At 51.7% G+C, this 18,583-nt stretch overlaps 1 protein-coding gene across 1 annotated transcript; it reads right to left on the minus strand.

The window, feature by feature from the left end:
- Positions 1–287: 287 nt before the first annotated feature.
- Positions 288–3,996, minus strand: R3HDML (R3H domain containing like). Its single transcript, XM_041419322.1, has 5 exons — positions 3,736–3,996; positions 2,371–2,489; positions 1,715–1,847; positions 522–637; positions 288–420 (listed from the first exon to the last, which is right to left on the minus strand). The coding sequence occupies exons 1-5, from the start codon at positions 3,994–3,996 to the stop codon at positions 288–290; spliced, it is 762 nt and encodes a 253-aa protein (XP_041275256.1).
- Positions 3,997–18,583: the final 14,587 nt, after the last annotated feature.

Genomic DNA, 18,583 nt, shown 5'->3' on the forward strand with positions numbered 1-18,583 from the left:
GTGGGGAAAACCCCCTGAGTCTGCAGAGCAGGGACCATGCCAGCCAGCCCCACTCCCTCCATGCACCCCTAAACCATCCCCATTTCAGAAAATAGGGACCTGAATGTAATTCCCCCAAAGTGGGAAGCAGCCAGACAACACTGCTGGAGACGTGTGTTAGAAAAGCATTTTCCTACGTGGCATTAGGATGAAGCAGGTAGGACAGCCAGGCTGCTGGGGGGTCAGTGTTATAAATAATTCTTGTCCACCCCATCTCCATGCCCAGGGCTCCTCCTGGGGCTGCAGCCCTAGAACCAGCTGACTTGGTTGGATTTGACTCCGCTGAAGCACATGTTGTTGGAGCAGCCCCCGCCGTAGGTGGGAGGGCAGGCTGAGCACGGCCGCCCCACCTTGTAGGGCGCTTCTCCCAGCCAGTTACCCCTAAAAAGAGAGGAAGGCATCACCTCTGAGCATCATCAGCCCACTGCTGACACTGCTGTGGGGAGGGAGGATGGCACGGGGGGCTCTCCCCAGTCACTCACTTGATGGCATAGTTGCAGACGAGGAGGATGGCGTGGCGCCACGTGCTGCCCCACACCCGCACGTTGGCACACGTGCCCAGGGCACAGCCCAGGCGGCTCGAGGTTGCCCACACCATCTGTGCCAGGACAGAGAAGAGACACTGTTGTGTCCATCCACCCAGACATCCCACAGCTGATAGCCCCAGAATGCCAGTACAGGGCTCTGTCCCCCCAGGGAATTGCATCCCAGCTGCCCCAATCTCTTTGGCTGGATGCTGGCCCGTCACAGGCAGTGCTTTGTTACCAGAGGGTGACTTTTTGCTCTCCCTCTTCTACCTGCAAACAGCACTGCCCTGCACAGGATTGCCTTGCCAAAGTCACATCCATGAGTAGCAGTCTGGGTCACTGCTCCAATTTACCCAAATTAGCTCCTAAACCTAACACTGAATCATGGCCAGCAGCTTACCCTGCCTACAGGGAGGTCAAGCAAAGACTAAAGCTCCTCCTAAAGCCTTTTCAGGTTAAATCTCTTCCATAAAAAGTGTATATTGCCCTTTTGCAACTGAGAGCATCCCTGAGTATCCTCATGGATGAGCCACTTGGGGATGCAGATGCTCAGGTAAAGGTTGGAGCCATGAAGAAGAAGTAATTAGGGGTTGGCACAGTTCTGCTGCCAGGCAGAGGAACAGAGGAGTTTTCCACTTTGTGCTGCCCAGACTGTGTGGGGATGTGCCAGGGGATGAAGAGGCTGCATTCCCAGGGAGCCAGAAACAGCTGGGTGCTATGAAGCTGCTCCATTACAGAGAGGAGGATTCATGCTTGGCAAAAGTACAAAGCAGCTTTTTTTTTTTTTCTTTTCACCACCTTTAAGTTGTCAGAGGTGCAGTGAGGAGAGAAAGGCCAAATGAGAGGGAAAAAAGCTTTTGAAAAAATGGAAGCCTCCTTGTCAACTGGTCAGAAGGTCCCAGCTGCTCCTCCAGTGGGTTGTGAACCCCTGGGACCTTCCTGCAACAGCCCAAACGCTGGAAAAGCCCAGCTGGGAGGGCATCGCTGGCATCCCTCCAGCAGACACTGCCAGCTGCCAGGACCGCTGCCTGATCTGAAAGTGGCAGCTGCCAGGGTTTGACCCTGGATCCCAGCTGCTGCTGGCAGAAGAGCTGTGAGCTGCACAAGGCCCCCCTTTGCATCTGGATCCCGGGGGCTGCAGTGCTCACCTGCGTGTAGTGGCTGCAGACGGAGCCGCTGCATTTGGAGGGGCAGCGTGGGTTGCACTCACGGGGGTGGGGGAAGGAGTAGTGCTGCTTCTCCTGGTGCCAGGATTTCACCATGTCCATGACAGAGCGGTACCTGCAACGGTGCTACAGGTAAGGTGGATCTCCTCCACATCAGAGGTCATGGGCAAAGGAAAGGAAGGGAAAGCTCCACACTGAGGAAGTGGAGGAGAGAAATGGTTTGGGGCCAGAGCCCACTGGGAACAAGCATTCCTGGGAAAAAGGGGGTAATGACATTCTTGTGCCGAGCCCACTTGTGCTCAAGGCTGGAAGACCAGAGACACCTGAGCACTCAGCCGCATGGAGGAAACCCAGGACCCATACCCCCCTGGTCTGGGTGCCTGGCAGAGAGGGGAATAGTGGCATACTTCCCAAATGAGCAGCAGGCATGCTGCTTTCCTGTATTTACCCGTCTGCAGGAGCTGGGCCTTGCTCCTCCACCCCGGGGTTCCTGATCTGCCTCTCAGCTCTATCTCACTCCGTGCAATGCCAGCTCAGAGCCCCTCTGCTCCTTGGCTGAGGGGGTGCTGCTGCTGCTCCTGCAGCATCGTGGGGTGTGGGTGTTTCCCAGGAGCTCACTGTGTCTGCAGGGCACTCACCTGCCCGATTGGATGGAGAGGTTCTGTCCCACATACTTCATCAGCTCGGGGGGGCCGTGGTCCCACAGGCAGCGCGCAGCCCACGCCTCCGCTGCCCTGGCCAGCCGCTCATCCCACACCTGGCCGGGGAAAGGAAAAGGGCAGGCAGGAGTTTTAGCTTCCCAGAGAAGGGAAGAGGAGAAACCTGCTCCCTTGTGCTATGAGGGCTTTCTGAGTGTCCAAAAAACAGGACTCATGCATTAGGGTAGAAAACGCCCAGGAAAAGGAAGCACAGCAGCGTGTCCAGGAGCCATGGACCTCCCCAGCTGCTGCCACAGCTCTGGACACACAGTGTAGCAGAGCAGGGATGTCCTGCAGCACTGCAAACCCTGTGTGTGTGATTCCCTCCAGGAATGAGCTCCTGCACAAGGTGGAGCTGAGCACAGGGGTGAAACCCTGCAGCCTTGTGCTGCTGCTGCAGCTCACAGTTGTCCCAGCCCTCAGTGCAGCCCTGGCCACAGCCTGACCGGTGAGCACAGCTGGTTCCTTCATGCATTATTTAAACCTGCCTCACCCATCCTGAATGCCTTTGGGGAGATGCCTGTGTGAGTTACTTTGGAAGGCAGGAATTTAGGCCAAGCAAGAAGCAGTGCAGGATGATCCTGGGCATGTCTGACCTGCTCCGGTACCCAGCAAGCTGGGCTGCTCTGTGCTTCTCCAAACCACATCCAGAGGCCACCCAGCTACTCCTTCAGAGCTGGTCCCCTTCCTGGGAACAGATCAGCATGTGGCACCTTCTGCCCTGAGGGTCCTGCCCTGTGTAGGCTGGAAATAGCTCCTCTTGGGGGACCTTTAGGGCTGGGTTAGGATTTCCAGACAGGGTGGACAGAACGTGGGGAAAGCTCTGCCCAGGGTGACCCTCATCTGGAGATGCCCAATATGTCAAGGCTGCACATCCCCTCCTTGACTCACTCCTGCACAGTTTCTGCTTCTGGGAACTGGCACCACTTGGAACACTCAAAAGGGACCCTGGAGACTGTGATGGGATCATTCCTCACGGATACAATCGGGGAGAGGCTCCTGCCTGGGCTTTGGGTTGGGACCTGAGCTTTTCATGCTTGTAGCCACCTCCCAGATGTCCCAGACACAGGCCTACAGATCCTACATCTACCCTCATGGGAAAACATCTCTGTACTGGGACTACATCCCTCCTGCACAGAGGCTGCATGGGTCTGCTTTGCCCTTGGAACCCAAAACATCCCCCAGGGCACATGTTCAGCTAGGAACCTAACATCCTTCCTAGGCTGGGTCTCCCACATCAGAAGTGAGCCCCTTGATCGCACCAGAGCTGTGGACCCAAGACTACCCTGCCACAGCCCAACTCACCATGTATTCCATATTGGCAGCCGGGGGGGACACCTGTGCCCGCACTTGGTTGTGGTAGTCCAGAATCACGCTCATGTCGTGGGGGGAGAGGAATCGCTTCCGCCGGCCCCGCGGGACCCCCTCGCCCCACAGCAGCCCCGCGGCCGCGCCCGCGGGCGGGGACAGCAGCTCGGTGGCGTTGGGCAGCAGGAAGGAGCTGGACAGCTGTGTCACCCAGCAGCCCAAGGCCGTGAGGTACAGGTGCAGGTGGAGCACAGCCATGCCAGCCCGCCCGGTGGGGTCAGCCGGCAGATTTCTGCTCCTGCAATGGAGTTAAGCAAGGACAAGGGGGATTGCTGGTCCCTACTGCTGGTGTGCAGATCTAGGAGAGAAAACAACACAGGTACCACTCAGGATTGCGAACACCATGCAAGCACCATGTCCCAAAATAAGGTGGAAACAAATTTTCTTTTTCCCTATTAATAACAGTAGTTTTTCCCTATTAAAAACAGTAATATTTAAAATTAATCTCTTTAATAACCTTATTTATCAAAGCAAATTCCCCAGGACTGTCAGGGATATGCCTGGGGAATTAATTTTCTTGTTTGTTTTTAAAAAAGATAAAAACAGTAGAAAGTCTCCCCGTTTTTTCACTTATGGCACATACCTGTGGCGCAGGAGATAGGAGCATGCTGAGAGTCACTGCAGCTGCCTGCCCTATAACTTCCCAGGAGTCTGGTTTGTTGAATAAATCTCCAGCACAAACAGAAACCTCACACAGATAAAGAAACTCACGGCAAGACTTAAAAGCATTGTCGAGAAATCCTAACGACTCCTTAGGAAAATTGCTACTGCAAGAGCCGAGTATTTATTTTTTTTAAAAGGAAAAACGCTGGAATATCCCCTCATCCGTCAGCCGATGCACCTCCTAGCAAGGGATGCACCTCCTAGCCAGCCCTTCCCGGAGCAGCGGGAGGATGGATGTTCCCGGGAGCACGTACCGTGAGCGCTGCGCTGCGAGCGGCGGAGCCCGGCGGCGGCGGCGGGATTGACCTGCGGGAACAACCTGCAGGAACAACCTGCGGGAACAACCTGCGGGATTGACCTGCGGGAACAACCTGCGGGAACAACCTGCGGGAACAACCTGCTGGGGCAGATGCGGGAGGCTCGGCTCAGCCCCGGCGGGCAGCCCGCTGCGGCCGCTGACGCACAAGCTGCATCTTAACTCTTCCCGCGGGGAACGTCCTGAAGTTTGGGAAGAGCCCTGCCAGGGGATTTATAGGCTGGTGAATGCCTCCGCGCACACAGGCTCACGCAGGCACACGGAGCCCCGCACGGGGCCGGGGGGAGCGGGCGCAGCACGGCTCGATGCCTCGGTGGGTGGAGGGGCTGCTCCTCGCTGCTGGCTGGGGGTTTGTTCAGGCTACCTCCAGGGAGAGATTCCCGAAGACATCTCTTTCCTGTTCGTTCCCCAGCGGGGATCTTGCTGGGAGCAGTGGGCAGAGAAGCGGATCCAGGTCGGTGAGGGATGCAGAGGGGATTTTGCCCCGCCGAGGAAGCAGCAGGGCTGGGACTCGCCAGGAGCCCCAGGGTCACCCCACCTGGGTGCAAGCTTAGCAGGTGGTAGAGATGTCCCTTATGGGGGTGTCTGGGAGGAGAGCTGGTGCCCACACACGTCCTTGGGTCAGCAGCTCTCCCGTTATAGATGAAGCCACTTGCTGGGCTGGGCGTTGCCACCTGTGTGTAACCCAAGGACTGGGACTTGTCACAGCCTACAGGGACTCTGCCCGTGGCCCCACCACTGACCCGAGCTGGCAGTGCCCAGCCAGGGTTATCTCAGGGGAAAGCAGTGGGCTGTGCTCCCTCCACTGTGTCCATGTGTCTGTCCCCAGGGAGGGGAAACGGCTGTAGCATCTGAAAGCCATATCCTGCAGCATCAAGTGTGTTTCCCTACAACATCCCACACAGTCATGATGTCAGGGGACAACTGAGTTATTGCAGGTCACAGAGACACCTGGCCAGCTGGAGGGGCTGCTTGCAATGCCTGTCACATCTTCCTCCCACCGTGCTCAGAGCCAGCGCAGGTGGCCATGTGTGACCTGCAGCAGGGCTCGCTGCTGCCATCCCCCCATGCTGCAGTGCCCCTGGTAAGTAAGGTGCTGGTCCCCCTGTGCCTCACCAGCTTTGGGGTCACCACAGGCAGCTTTGGAGCCAGGATCTGGCTCTTCAGTTGCATGAAGAGGAGCAGTAAGACCAAAAACCCACTCCTGAGCTGGCAAGGGGCACAGAGATGGAGTGCAGGGAGGAGAAGGCACTCCCACAGCAGCAGCAGGTCACTGCTTTTCATGCCCACAACCCTGGCTGAGAAAAACTGAGGATCCCAGAGCCATAACTCCTGCCTGTGCAGGGACTGACAGCATGTCCCAGAGCCTGGCTGGCTGCACCCAGAGACGTGCAGCAGAATCTGACCAGGAGCTCAGGGAGGCACAGACCTGAGCATGGAGCAGGAATAAGGCCCAGGTGCTGAGCTGATGTGCTGTATTAATACAGCCTCACCCTGCTGGGAGCCTCCAACAAAAGAGACCACTTTGTACATTTTTCCTGGCATCATCTCTCTCATAAAATAATTCAAGATGCTGTGGGCCCTTGGGAGCTGCTGAGACATGTGCCAGTGGGGTATTTCCATCCACTCCCCACCCAGCAGGTGGGATGGTGGTTGTGCCAGTGAGGAGACAGGGAAAATGCAGCTGAGGCATCTCTGGCCCCCCCTGCAGCACTGCAGGAGGGGATCCCTCAGTGTGGAGAGCAGCAGCACCCCATGAAACCGCCGGGATGGGTATCCTGTGGGGGCTATGCTGTGGATGGCACTGGGAATGCCAGGGTGTCAGGGTGGCTCCCATAGCCCTCTGACTTTCCAGGCTGCCTTTGCAGGGGTCTTACCTGCTCAGCCTCACCTTCCAGCAGCAGATCACCCCAAAACACCAGCCACTTCTCTGCAGGTGCTGGGCAAAGTGTCATCCCTTAGTCTGCCAGCCCTGCAGGCACCCCTGTTTCACATTCATCTATGGAGACAGGCGTGTCAGCTCCAGGGACCAGCAGCAGGACAGCTTCATGCTGCACATGGGGGACAGGCACTGGTGCTGCCTCCCTCCACTCAAACCCAAATATCAAATCTCTCATTAGCGAGGCTGGTAAAGGCAGTTTCATTCCCAGCAGATTAAAAAGGCAGATGGGGACAGGCAGCAGTGATCTTAACTGGGCAGAGCGGGAGGTGCAGCTGCTGCCAAGTGCACACTGAGGTAAGGATGCTGGGGCTGTGTTGTGGAGAGGGTGGTTTTTAATGATCTATTATTTCACAGAAGACACAGCCCTGAGCAGCAAATGCTCATCCAACACTGTGAACTGCAAAACTTTTAATTTGTGAATTTTCTTTTGAGTTTTTGTCTCCCTGGGGGCTCGGGGAGATTGAAGGCACCGCAGCTCCCTGTGCCACGCAGCAGCTGAGCCTCTGCGCAGAGGCAAGGCGAGGGTTTTGTCTTGGGTGCAGATTGAAAGCACTGCTTAATCAGCACTCCACGAGACAATCCAAATTCCAGGAACTGGAAGGGGTTTGTGTCCCTGCCAGGCGTAATATCCTGCAGCCCAGACTGGCCCGGCTGCCAAAGCACACGGTATCTGCAGCGAGGACCTCGCTGGGAGCCAAGAAGCACATGCATTCAGCTGGATACAGCCACAGCCGGCAAATTCCCATTTTAATGAGCATCAGGGGGAACAAAAAAGATAAATCACTGCGTTCAAGCACTCTCTTGGCAGAGACACCCTCTGATGCTTTTATGACCAACAGACAGCAGCTTGCTCCAGAATAAGACATAATGGGACTTGCAGGATTTCTCTGTCATGTTTATTTCTCCCATCTGTTGGCTTTGGGCATCACCCATCACCCACATTCCAAGGTGGCAGACGGTGACATGAGCCCATGCAGGACTGAGCAGGGCTTTGCCCTTTGCTGACGTCAGGATCTGCTCTGCTCCCTGAGCGTCCTGATGCCTGGAGCAGGTTGATGTGGATTTCCATAGCAGGAGCTTTCTCTTTATTGGGGTAAAATACAATGAAACCAGGGTCCTGTCTGAACAAAACTTTCCCCAGGCACTGCACAAACTCTGTTGTTCGTGTAAAATATTCCCCTCCTATCTAGTGACAGAAAGGCTCATTTTCCATCTTTGCTGAAAGATGTTCCTTTCCCCCAGTCCCACCCCAAAACATCAACAGAGCTCCAGCTACCTTGGTGCCCACCCTGGCAGGGAAGGAAAGTGGGGCTTTTGGTGGATTTTTTCATTTCTGAAGCCCTGTAGAGGTCCAGCATATCAGTGCTCAGTTCCTCCTAACACATCATGAAGGGAGATCTTCCTTCTGACTTGGAAGCTGGAAGATTTGATCTCCACGTCTTGTGACTTGAGTAAGCCCAGGCTGAGCTCCTGTACGTTCTTTGTGATCTTCCAGGAGTGAAATACACATTGAGGTGTAACACAACTGAGATCAGTCCTGAAGTCTGAGGACTCCATAGTCATCCTTCTTCCTATTTAGGAGTTCTTTGTAAGTGCTGAATCCCTTGCTGAGCTAAGCTGAACCTTGGAGGAAGAGCTACTGTCAGATCTCACACTGAAGAGGTGACCATCAAAGGGACAGGAGCTCTCCTGGAGCCTTTCATACAATGAAAGGCACATCCCTCTGCTTCAGGTGTAATGTCCTCTTATAACCCACAGTTCCTGCTTGTGTGTTTGCTAAGGTGAAGAAAAACCTTTCCCATTTTATATATAGTGATGGTGTAGAGAGCCAGCAGTTGAGAGTGTGGACAGGAGCCTGCACGTGTGGGTCTGACCACCCAGGCTGGGCTCAGCAGGGCAGCACAGAGCAGCCTTGCCCTCAGTCTGGCTCCTGACCCCTCTCCAAAAGTGACCTGGGCACCACAATTAGCTCCTTTCAGTGGTGCAGCTGGCCAGGACTAATGCTTTTGAGCCCTGAAGTAAAAACCACTTGTTTTGGGGTATTACCTAAGGTGTTCCTCAAGGCTGACATGATCCTCCATGAGCTCCTTGGTGAAGAGGTGGGTGTCAGCCCCCCACCTCTCCCCACAACATCTGTGCCACTGTCAGAGCTGTGGCCCCACCATCAGCCTGTGACTGCCTGCGAGGAAACTCTGATGGCCAATGGCTCCAGCCAGCACCAAGATATATTTGGAACCTTTGAAAGGTGAGAATTTTTTCCACTAGCTCTAGAAATAAACATCTCTGAAGTCAAGCTCTGTGGACAGTAGTTGCTCGCAAAGGTATTTTTTTACAGTAACTGGGCTAAGTTTAGAAATTCACTTAAATAACACGGAAGCTCCTCTCAGCACAATTTGGAAGATAGTTAATTTGCTGCTTGCTAACAAATGGTTGTTTAGCCCTGTGCTGTGGGTGTGTGACGGTCTCATGCACGCTGCCAAGGTGAGAAGAAAGTCCCAGCTCAGTGGGAAGAGGGACCCATCACACCCCGAGTCAGCTGAGACCAAGACAGACCCAAACCTTGGAGCTGAACATCAGCTGTGAGCTCCTCACCAGCTGAACCAGGCTGGGTCCTGAGACCCCCTGCCCCACAGCAGGGCTGTGCCCACCCCCCATCCCCACTGCACACCCCCAGCTCCCCAGCAGGTGCAGCCCACATCCAGCTGTGCCCATGGACACGTGCCAGAACCAACAGCCCTGGAAACATGGTGCTGGTGGGGTTTTTACTCTGCTGCTGCCAGATTTCTGCATGATTGTTTTCCAGGCTCACTGGTGGGAAACCCATTGCTCACACCCAGGAGTCCTGGTGGGAATTTCCCATCTCACCAGCCTGCACAAAATTCATCATCTGGGGTGAGCTGAGATCATGTCTTGCCTCATCATCTGACACAACCACTGTGTAGTGGTTGGGAGTGGTCCAGCAAAGGGCTGGATCAGCTGCTGGATGGGGGCTAGTGGATCCCCGAAAAGCCCAGACCCAGGGAAGTGAAGTCAGGACACCCTGGCAGCCCCACCATGTAATTTTCTTGCTTGGACAGGGGTGTGCCACAGCTTGACTGCAGCCCCTGTGTATTCACTCCATTCCCTTTTTTTCCAAGACCAAAATTAAGATAGAAACTGAGCACCTGGCACTGGTTCACAGACAGATTTTGTGGCTGCACAGGGAGGTCTTGTTCCCATTGCTCGTCTTCTTGGGGTGGCCCCACTACTCACATGCCCATAACTCCACTGGGGCACCAGCAAACACCCTCTGACCATCCCACCACTGCAAGGTTCCTTGTCTCCAGCTGAAAAAGTTTTTTGCTGTAGAAAAACGCTGGCAGTGCTTGTTTGTTTGGCTCAGATTAAATGACTGGGGCTAAGAGAAACACTGTTTTTTCTCCCTGCCTCTGAAGGAAGAGGGCGATGTTTGCAGTGTTTTTTCACACCCTGGGATGTTCGGATGGGTGTAAGTTCCCCCTGAGGTCTGCCTGGGGCAGGAAGGTGGAGATGAAGCTTAGGTGGGTGATGATCATCCAAAGCCTGGGGGCATTTAAAAGCAGGATCTGGTGAGCACAGGAAGGTGATGCAGAAGGAAAGGCAGAGCACAGAAGCTCTCAGGGACATGCAGAGGTGATTCAGGGGCTTTGGGCAAGAAGGATGTGCCCCCAGAGGCTCTGGGTGTGTTAACATACCTGCACAAGGCTGGGAAAGAGCAGCAGTTCAGCTCTCCCCAGCAGTGCTGAAGCAGAGCGAGCACCTGACAGGTGACACAGGGATGAAATCCAGAAGGTTTCCATCTCCTGAGTGACGCTGAGCAAACCACTTTCCATACATATTTCTCTGCCCATACTCTCCCATCTTGACTGATCACACCTACCAGAGAGCTCTGAGGGGTTCCTGTGACCTGTCCTGCACCAGAGCCAGTCCTGTCCTTCCAGGTGAGCAGGGCAGGACTGCAGGATTTCTGCAACATCTGCCATTTCCTGGCATGGAAACTGAAAGGAGCCTATGATGTTTTTCCTCACTTTTAAAATCTCTTGCTGTACCTGCACAATTTGGGGCTTCCTGACTTCTGCCTACAGAAAGTGAGAAGTTTGATGGACATTTTGTATTTCCCCTCCACTCTCCCCTAAAGATGCATTGTGAATCTTTGCCAAGAAATCTCCTTTTTCTTGTGGGACTTCCAAGCTTTCCCACGCCCAGATGGCTGGATCCAAGCCACCAGATTTCTCTCTGCCTAGACATGACATTTCTCAGGTTCAACCATGGAGGCTGAGAAATTTGCAAGAACTGCTTTGCTCAAAGCTGGAAAAAATCTGGAAAAGCAGAAATTGAGACTCTTGGGATGCTCTGCAAAATGGGAGCGATTATCTCTAAGAAGGGAGACACACTTCTCAGGGACTTTCCTCCCTGACCACAGGACATGCTGACATGTGAGTCCCAGAAAATCCTGGAAGTGGGACACCTGCTCTGAAGATGAGTGCTCTGAGGCTGGTGTGACTGCTGGCAGCTCCATTGTCCCTGTGTCCAGCCTTGGAAGGACAGAAGGAGCAGAATGGGGGATTCCTGCCACTCACTGGCATCACTCAGGCTGTGTCCACTCCGTGACACAGAGGCCTGACAGTGGCTTGTGCTGACACACCCACGTTGGTGTGACCTTGCCTGTGAGCCACGAGCAATGGGGAGGAAAGAGCAGCAGAGCTGGGCACACCCCAGTGCCAGGACGATGTGCCTAATACTTTTTTAATATATAAAAATATTTTGATCAAAAATATATTTTAATATGTAAAAATATTTTGATCTTTACATATAACCACCAAACATGCTGCAAATTCCCTACAGCTCAGATCATACCCTTCTTATTCACTTGAGGAGAGCTGGGGGGAAAATATGTGACCTGCAGAGGTTTGCAGGTGCCTGGGCTTGTGGTGGCCCATGAGGACCAGGACTGATGAAGTTCATGCTGTCTTGATGCCCCTCCTGTGCTTCCCCTCCCCTGAAACCAGGGGAGGTTGAGAGTACAGTGCCCCAGGCATGGGGAGGGGGCACCCCCAGAGCCTCCCCCAGCATTTCCCAGCCTGTGTCCCTCAAAGACACCCTCAGGGGCTTTGCTGGACCCCATTACAGCTCCTGCACTTCCTTTTGTGTTTTTAACATCCAGCTGAGGGTTTCTGGCTGAGAAGGGGAGGGTGGCATTTTCCTAGGGGCCATGTTGGAGCAGTGAAGGTGCAGGGTCAGGTTTGGGAAGGGGGGTGAGGAATTAGCCCAGCCCCATCCATCTGCACTCGTCTCACCTGGTGCTCAGCTGTTTCTAATTTTTCCCTTCCCTTTTTCTTATTGAAGCTGCATTTTCATGCTGTGCTGATAAGCAAGAGGAAGCCTGGGGGCGTTGGTGTGTGGTTTGGTGGCTGGGTGTCTGAGTTTCCCCCTCCACCAGCTGCTGCAGTTCTGACATCATGGGCAGAGTGGTCCAGCAAAGCTCTCTTCCAAAACAAACACCTTGAGTCCCCCTGCAATGGGTTGGCGGGACGTCAGAAGCCAGAACTTGATAGATTCATGGGAGTGTCATATGATGGTGTGTCTGCTGGAACAGGTGACTCACAGTGCTCAGGGCTGAACCTGCAGCAGCAGGTGGGACACAGAACGTGCTCTGTGCCCTCTGAGCAGCTGATGCCCAGCTGGAGTAACTGGCGTCAGTGAAGTTGTTACAAAGCTACAGCAGCAGTGCTGGGAGCAGGACTGGTCTTCTTCCCAGACAAGGAAAGGATTTTCCCCTCTGCCTGCTGCAGTGATGGAAAGGATGAGGTGTGTGCAGGAGCTCATGGACCGTGCTGGGGGAGGCCTCCAGGTCTCCTGGCCGCAGTGTTTTGTGTCTGCCCACCTCCTGAAGTGGTTCAGTAAATCAACAAGGCTCCCCTCTGTGCCTGCTGAAACCCCTCCGGCCGTCTCGCACCGATGCCCGTTGAGGTGATGAAGGGGGTTAATTGACTCTGACAAATATTTACCTGTTTCTCTGGTTTGCAGAAACCTCGCTCCACCCCCAGCTTTGAAGTGAAGTTCAAAGCCCCAGCAATGCTGACGTCTTGGGAGGATCGAGCTCAGCCCAGCATGCAAAACCTCTCCCCTAAAAGGAGGGAAAAGCATCCCCCATCCTCCTCCTTGGGACCAGGTGCAGTCCTGGCATTTTCCATCATCTCACAGGGTCCTGCTTATCTTCCCACCCCAGAGCAAGATCTGCTTTGCCAGTCGTTTGGGGCCTACATTAAATAATCAGCCCAAAGAAAGGCCCTGTTCCAGCAGAGAGGCAGAACATGTTACACGTGTGTTTTTGTTCCTAACCTCCGAGTGGTGTCAACAGAGATTGGGCTGAGTCTCACATCTGTGGTGGGCTTATGTTTAAAAAAATATCTTGTTTGAACTGTACAAATAAACACTTGTGAAAAGAATCCTGTTTCTTTAAGTGCAGTTGGTAAATGCTCTGATTTAGTTAAAGCACTAGGATTTGGCTTTCATTTTATTTTTCATCAGAATTAAAGCTAGAGGAGGAAAAATAAAAAAAGATGCTTATTCTCAGAACAGGTAGAGTCTAGGCAGGAGGAGCACAACACCCATCACCTACCTCCTCCTCCTTGGGCTGCTGGTGACAGGGGCTGGTCTCTGTGCACTGTTGACCACCCTCCACACCTTCCCTCCACTTGGTAAGGTGCAGGCTGGGTTGCTGTATTTTGGGAGATGCTGTGTGCCTGGCAGACTGGGATGTGCTTCCTTGGTGAAAGCCAAGAGCAGCCAGACTGGGCCACCCTGCACTGAAAATCTGGGCCAGACTGTAATGAACAGTGAAATGCCAGGAGATGCCTTGGAGCAGGTTCAGAAGCTCAGGAACAGACACTTCAGGCTTAATCTGATGTTTGGGAGCTTTTAAGCCTACTGGCAGTTCTTCTGTTCATGGGGCTCCAAAACTCCTGCAGATGATAAAGGGAAGAGTCCTGGATGGGAAAAAGTGGGAAAAACTGGAGCCCAGGCACCAGAACAGCTCTGAGCTTCTTCCTGAGGCAAATTCATTCCTTCCCTGCCCTCACCCTGGGGATGGCTGAGCTGGGCATTGCTCAGCACCTCACACTGTCACATCCTCTCACCTCAGTGCCCTCTTGTCTTTCAGGTGCCACCCATGGCTGATGACCATGACAATAAATCCCATGGCCTGGGGCATCCTGGTTTCTTCTGCCAAAGGCTGAAATATGGAGCAGCCCTGTAGTGAAAAAGCATGGCAAGGTTAGCAGAGATGTTGAGCTCACTGAACACAGGGAATGCATAGGTAAAAAACCAAACAAATAACTCTTAAAAATAATAATTTATAATGCTGGGCATCCAAATTAAGCCTATGACAGAATTGAGTGCACTGGCTCTTCAGCACACACTTTGAACATCTTTGTAATTATTATTTTTTTGTCTGCAGAGCATTTAAATGGTCACTGTGGTCAGGAAAAATCCAAATCATATTTCTATCCAACACTTTTATCATTATCCAAGCCAGTAAAGCACAGATTAAATATTATGTATGTATATATTTTAGATTTATACTTAAATATTTATAATTGCATATTGGACTGAAATAGCTCATGTTTTGTGGCTGGCTGTACCTGGTATCCAGTCAAGAAACCAGGACTGTCAACTGTGGTCCTGCAGCTAATCAACATGAAGTCACTTCCAAATTTTACACTCTGATTCTTTCCTTCCACTATATGAGCTAAAAATGCACCAGTGAAGTTTGAAAAGTCCATATTTCTGAATTTGAATTAATAAGCACAGACTGTTTCCTTCCCATGTTTGATCAGTTGCAATAAATAGTAGTTTTTTAATCTAAAAATAATAAAAAAAACCCCAATGCTTTGGTACAGTAGCTGGAGGGCCATCCAGCAAATGGTTTCATGGAAGTTGTCATTGAGTTTTGTGTGATCTTTAATCTATGCTTGATAATCCTTATAGAAAGGGAATAAAAGGAACAATAAATAATGCTTTTAGTGCATGGCTAACAGGAAGGTTAATTGGTCTGGGCAGGAGTTAATTCCCTGTAACTGCTGCTGGGAGAGCACTGTCCACTCAGCCTACAGGGAAAAACTTCTCAGTAGCTACCCCTGAAAGAAAACACCTCGAGAATCACATTAATGCAACTGCACAGGTGTGGGGATGAGGAGGCTCTCTGGCAAACAGGGAAGGTGTGAATTATGTGTTGTGGAAAAAAGGGGAGTATTTCATCAAGGAGCTGCAAGTGCAGCCACCACAGCTGTTCAAGGAAGTCAGGCAATTAGAGATAAACATGAGTAATTAAGATCATTTGATGTCCAAGTACATGTACCCTTAATCACATGAATTATAATTTTTTTCACATGTCATCTCATCCCCACTTCATCTGCTAATGGGCTCCTTAATCTGTAATCTACACAGAGTAGCTATTTTACATCTTTGTGAACTCTGCTTATTTTTAAGCTCTTCAGACCATTACTGCAGCCCTCTGCAACCTCACCATTTTCTCTGAAAGACATTCAGGAGGGAGAAGAACACATCTCTCCCATACTCTGCTCAGGGTGTGGGGATACAGAGCCTAAGGGTCTGTGGCTGGGGAGGGAGTTTGTCAGAGCCACAAATTAAACTCAGCTCCTCATCCTTGTCACAAGACCGTTCTCTCCTGTAAATCAAACCCTGTCATTAGTCTGCTCTGCTGTGATCTAGCTGTGCCAGACAAGAAATGTAAATATTTTGTAGAAAGAGGTATTAATTTTTAGCATTAATAAAGCTTGCGCCACTGAAAAGTGAATTGGTTCTTTCTTATGCTTTGCCCCATATACCAAAATATTTTGATCTTTGGATGTAACCACCAAATGCTGCAAATTCCCTGCAGCTCAGATCATACCCTTCTTATTCACTTGAGGAGAGCTGGGGGGAAAATGTGTGACCTGCAGAGGTTTTCAGGCTGGGTCCAGCCGGGTTCACTGTGTCTAAATTCCCTGGGGTAATTTCCACACCTTTTTCTAAAACTCCTGGGGTTTCAGGACAGGGAAAGACCTTTCCCATTTATCTGGGCAGCCACACAGGTGATGAACTACCAACATGTCCCTTCTGTTTCCCAGCTCAGCGTCTCCACTGTACACAATCCATCATCCCCTCTCAGGCCAGCCTTGGCTCTGCCTGGACCCATGGCAAGGCTGGGGCTGCTAGGAAGAGCATCCCTTCCCATCAGAGATGGGCAGCAAAGATCCAGCAGAGATCCAGGCCAGCATGAGAGAAAGGCTGCTACGCCTCCACCCTGGGCTGCATTTCAAAGGCATCACTGACACAAGGGAACAAAGCACAATATTATTATTAATCTCTTTTCCTAAGCCAGCAGTGAATAGAGAAGGCTGCGGAGCTCAAAGCACTGAGGCTGATGGACAGTGTCTCAGCAAAGGGCCAAAACCATCTTAACTTCAAGCTTAAGCTCCCATTAGGCAAAGAAAATACAGCCCAAATTATGCTTATGTAGCACCTCTCATGCAAACATCCCAGGACACTCCAGGATCAAACTCAAACACAATCAATCATGGAGATGTGAGCAGTGCTCACCAAGGAAAACAGAGAGCAGGGGAGGCTCGGCAGGAATGAGCACCTGGCTCCCCCAGGGAAGGGCTGGGGGCTGCCAGGGCCCTGGGCAGGCAGGGATGGGTGAGCAGGTGCTGGCAGGCTGTGGGAATTGCTGGGAGGGAGGAGGATGAGCTGGGAAGACAGAAGATCTCCCAGATCCAAAGGAGTTGTTACCACTGGGGTAACTCATCCCCACCGAGTGTGGACACAGGCTGATGGCTCTGCCAGCCCTGACAGGCTGGATGCTTGGAAGGGCACCCACCATCTGCTCCTGGTGCCTCTGGAGCACACCTTCCCCAAGAGCACATCTTACCCCAAACCTGGGTCAGAGAAGAACCATTGCTTGAGTTTGGTAAAAAAAAAAAAAAAAAAAAAAAATATTTCTCTCCTTCTTCTCACAGCATCATTCCTTGGCCACAACACAGAGCAGTGAACCCAGAAATCTCATAAAATAAAATTATTCCTATTTAACACAGTCAAGAAGTTTAGTTTGACTGTTTGGGCTGAGATTTCAACTCAAATGTCTTGGTGCTCTTCCACAGAAAACTTCCCAACCTTTGCCAATTTATTTTTAAGTGTCAGGACACTCAAGACGGCTGGACATCCTGCAGAACTGAAGAATTAAACTGCAGTAACTCATCCTGTGATGTCTTTAAGGCATGATCAGCTTTCCATTAACAGTCTTGCCACTTTCTAGCCTGACATATTTTTAAGTGATCAGCAGGAAGAACTTGTGAGCAGGGGTCTCATGACACTGAGGACTGAGGCTGTGACCCCACTGCAGCATCATTTTCTCAGCATTCAGGCTACGGGAGATCACAAACGCAGCACCTGAGCAAAGCGCCACTGTCTTGCCACGTCTGAATTTCTCCACAGCTAATTTTAAGCATGCAAATTAGGTGAACAGTTGCCCTGGGCTCCTGGAAAGGGCTGCTAAGGCTGTCTTTCCACTGACTGTGTTGAAAGAGGTGTCTGCTTCAAGATGAGGAGCCTCAGTTCTGCAGAAGGTATCCATACCATCGTCTCAACGAGGCAGACTTCTTTGCACTCAAAATGATTAGCAGATAATTAACAGAATCACCAAAACAAGACAAATAAAATTTCTAAGCAACTTATTTAAAACAATTAACAACTCCTAGTGGCATTATTCCTTCTCTAATTAATAGCTGATACCACATGAACTCTATGAACAGGAAAAATTTCCCCGCAGCATGCTGCAGGTCATGAGGGAGGGTGCTTTTTTCAGCTCTGTTGGATCCTATTTCAAATCGCTGCTCAGGGAGCTGGGATCTCCCCATTACCTGTCCAATTAAGTGTCCTGAGCTCTGGGTGACTGGGCATGAAGGGACAAGGCTTACCAGCCACTCTTCGGCTTTGGAAGTTGTTCAGCTCCTAATGAATCTGTCCCTGCAGATTTTAGAGGCAAAATGGGATTTCTCAAAGAGAAGCAATTTGTTGGAGGCCTTGGTTCAAACTAAACCAGAAAAAGAAATTACTCCCAAACCAGTTTTTAAAATCAAATGGTCTGAAAAAGTTCAGCTTCAACCAGGCAGGGATTTGGTGAGGTTAAGGAAGAAGATAAAAAAAGCCAGATCTGCTGTACCTGACAAATTAACTCAGTTTAGTGTGGTTTATACCTGTCACACCTTGACCAAGTATCCATGAGAGCTTTTTAGGAGCCTTCTGCAATTCCCTTAGAACAATCCTCAGTCCTTGTTTATGAATGAAAGCTTTATCTGCTGTTTTGAAAGGCCTAAATTCCACTTCTCTGATTCTTTTCAGAGGTATGGCAGTCGGCTCCTCAGAAGGTCCGCCGGCCTTGGCTTGGTGCTCATGGCAGCGAATACATGGCCCGAAAGTAGAGATTTTCTCTAAATCTGCAGAGCACCTGGACCCAGCGAGCTTTGCCCCCTGCACTTGCGAGAATCCGCGATTTACAGAGATAATCCTCAGACATTTCAAGCTGGGCTGAGGACAGACAACATTTGCAGCCCGTGCCACCAACTGCATTCATCTGGAGCAGGTGCCAGGCTTACGAAACGCCCCGCGCGTGGCAGACAGCGCAGCACGCTTCATTAGCAGCCAGCCGAGCAGCTCCCACCTCCAGCGCCGGCACTGCAAACAGTCTGCACGTCGCAGACCCAAACCTGGGAAGCACAGGAGGCGAGGTTTCAAAGGCAGAGGGGATTTAGGCGGACAATGAGGGACTCTGTGAAACCTGCTCC

Source organism: Onychostruthus taczanowskii, unplaced genomic scaffold (assembly GCF_017590055.1).
Source record: "Onychostruthus taczanowskii isolate IOZ18803 unplaced genomic scaffold, ASM1759005v1 scaffold60, whole genome shotgun sequence".
In the NCBI taxonomy this organism is placed as follows: domain Eukaryota; kingdom Metazoa; phylum Chordata; class Aves; order Passeriformes; family Passeridae; genus Onychostruthus; species Onychostruthus taczanowskii.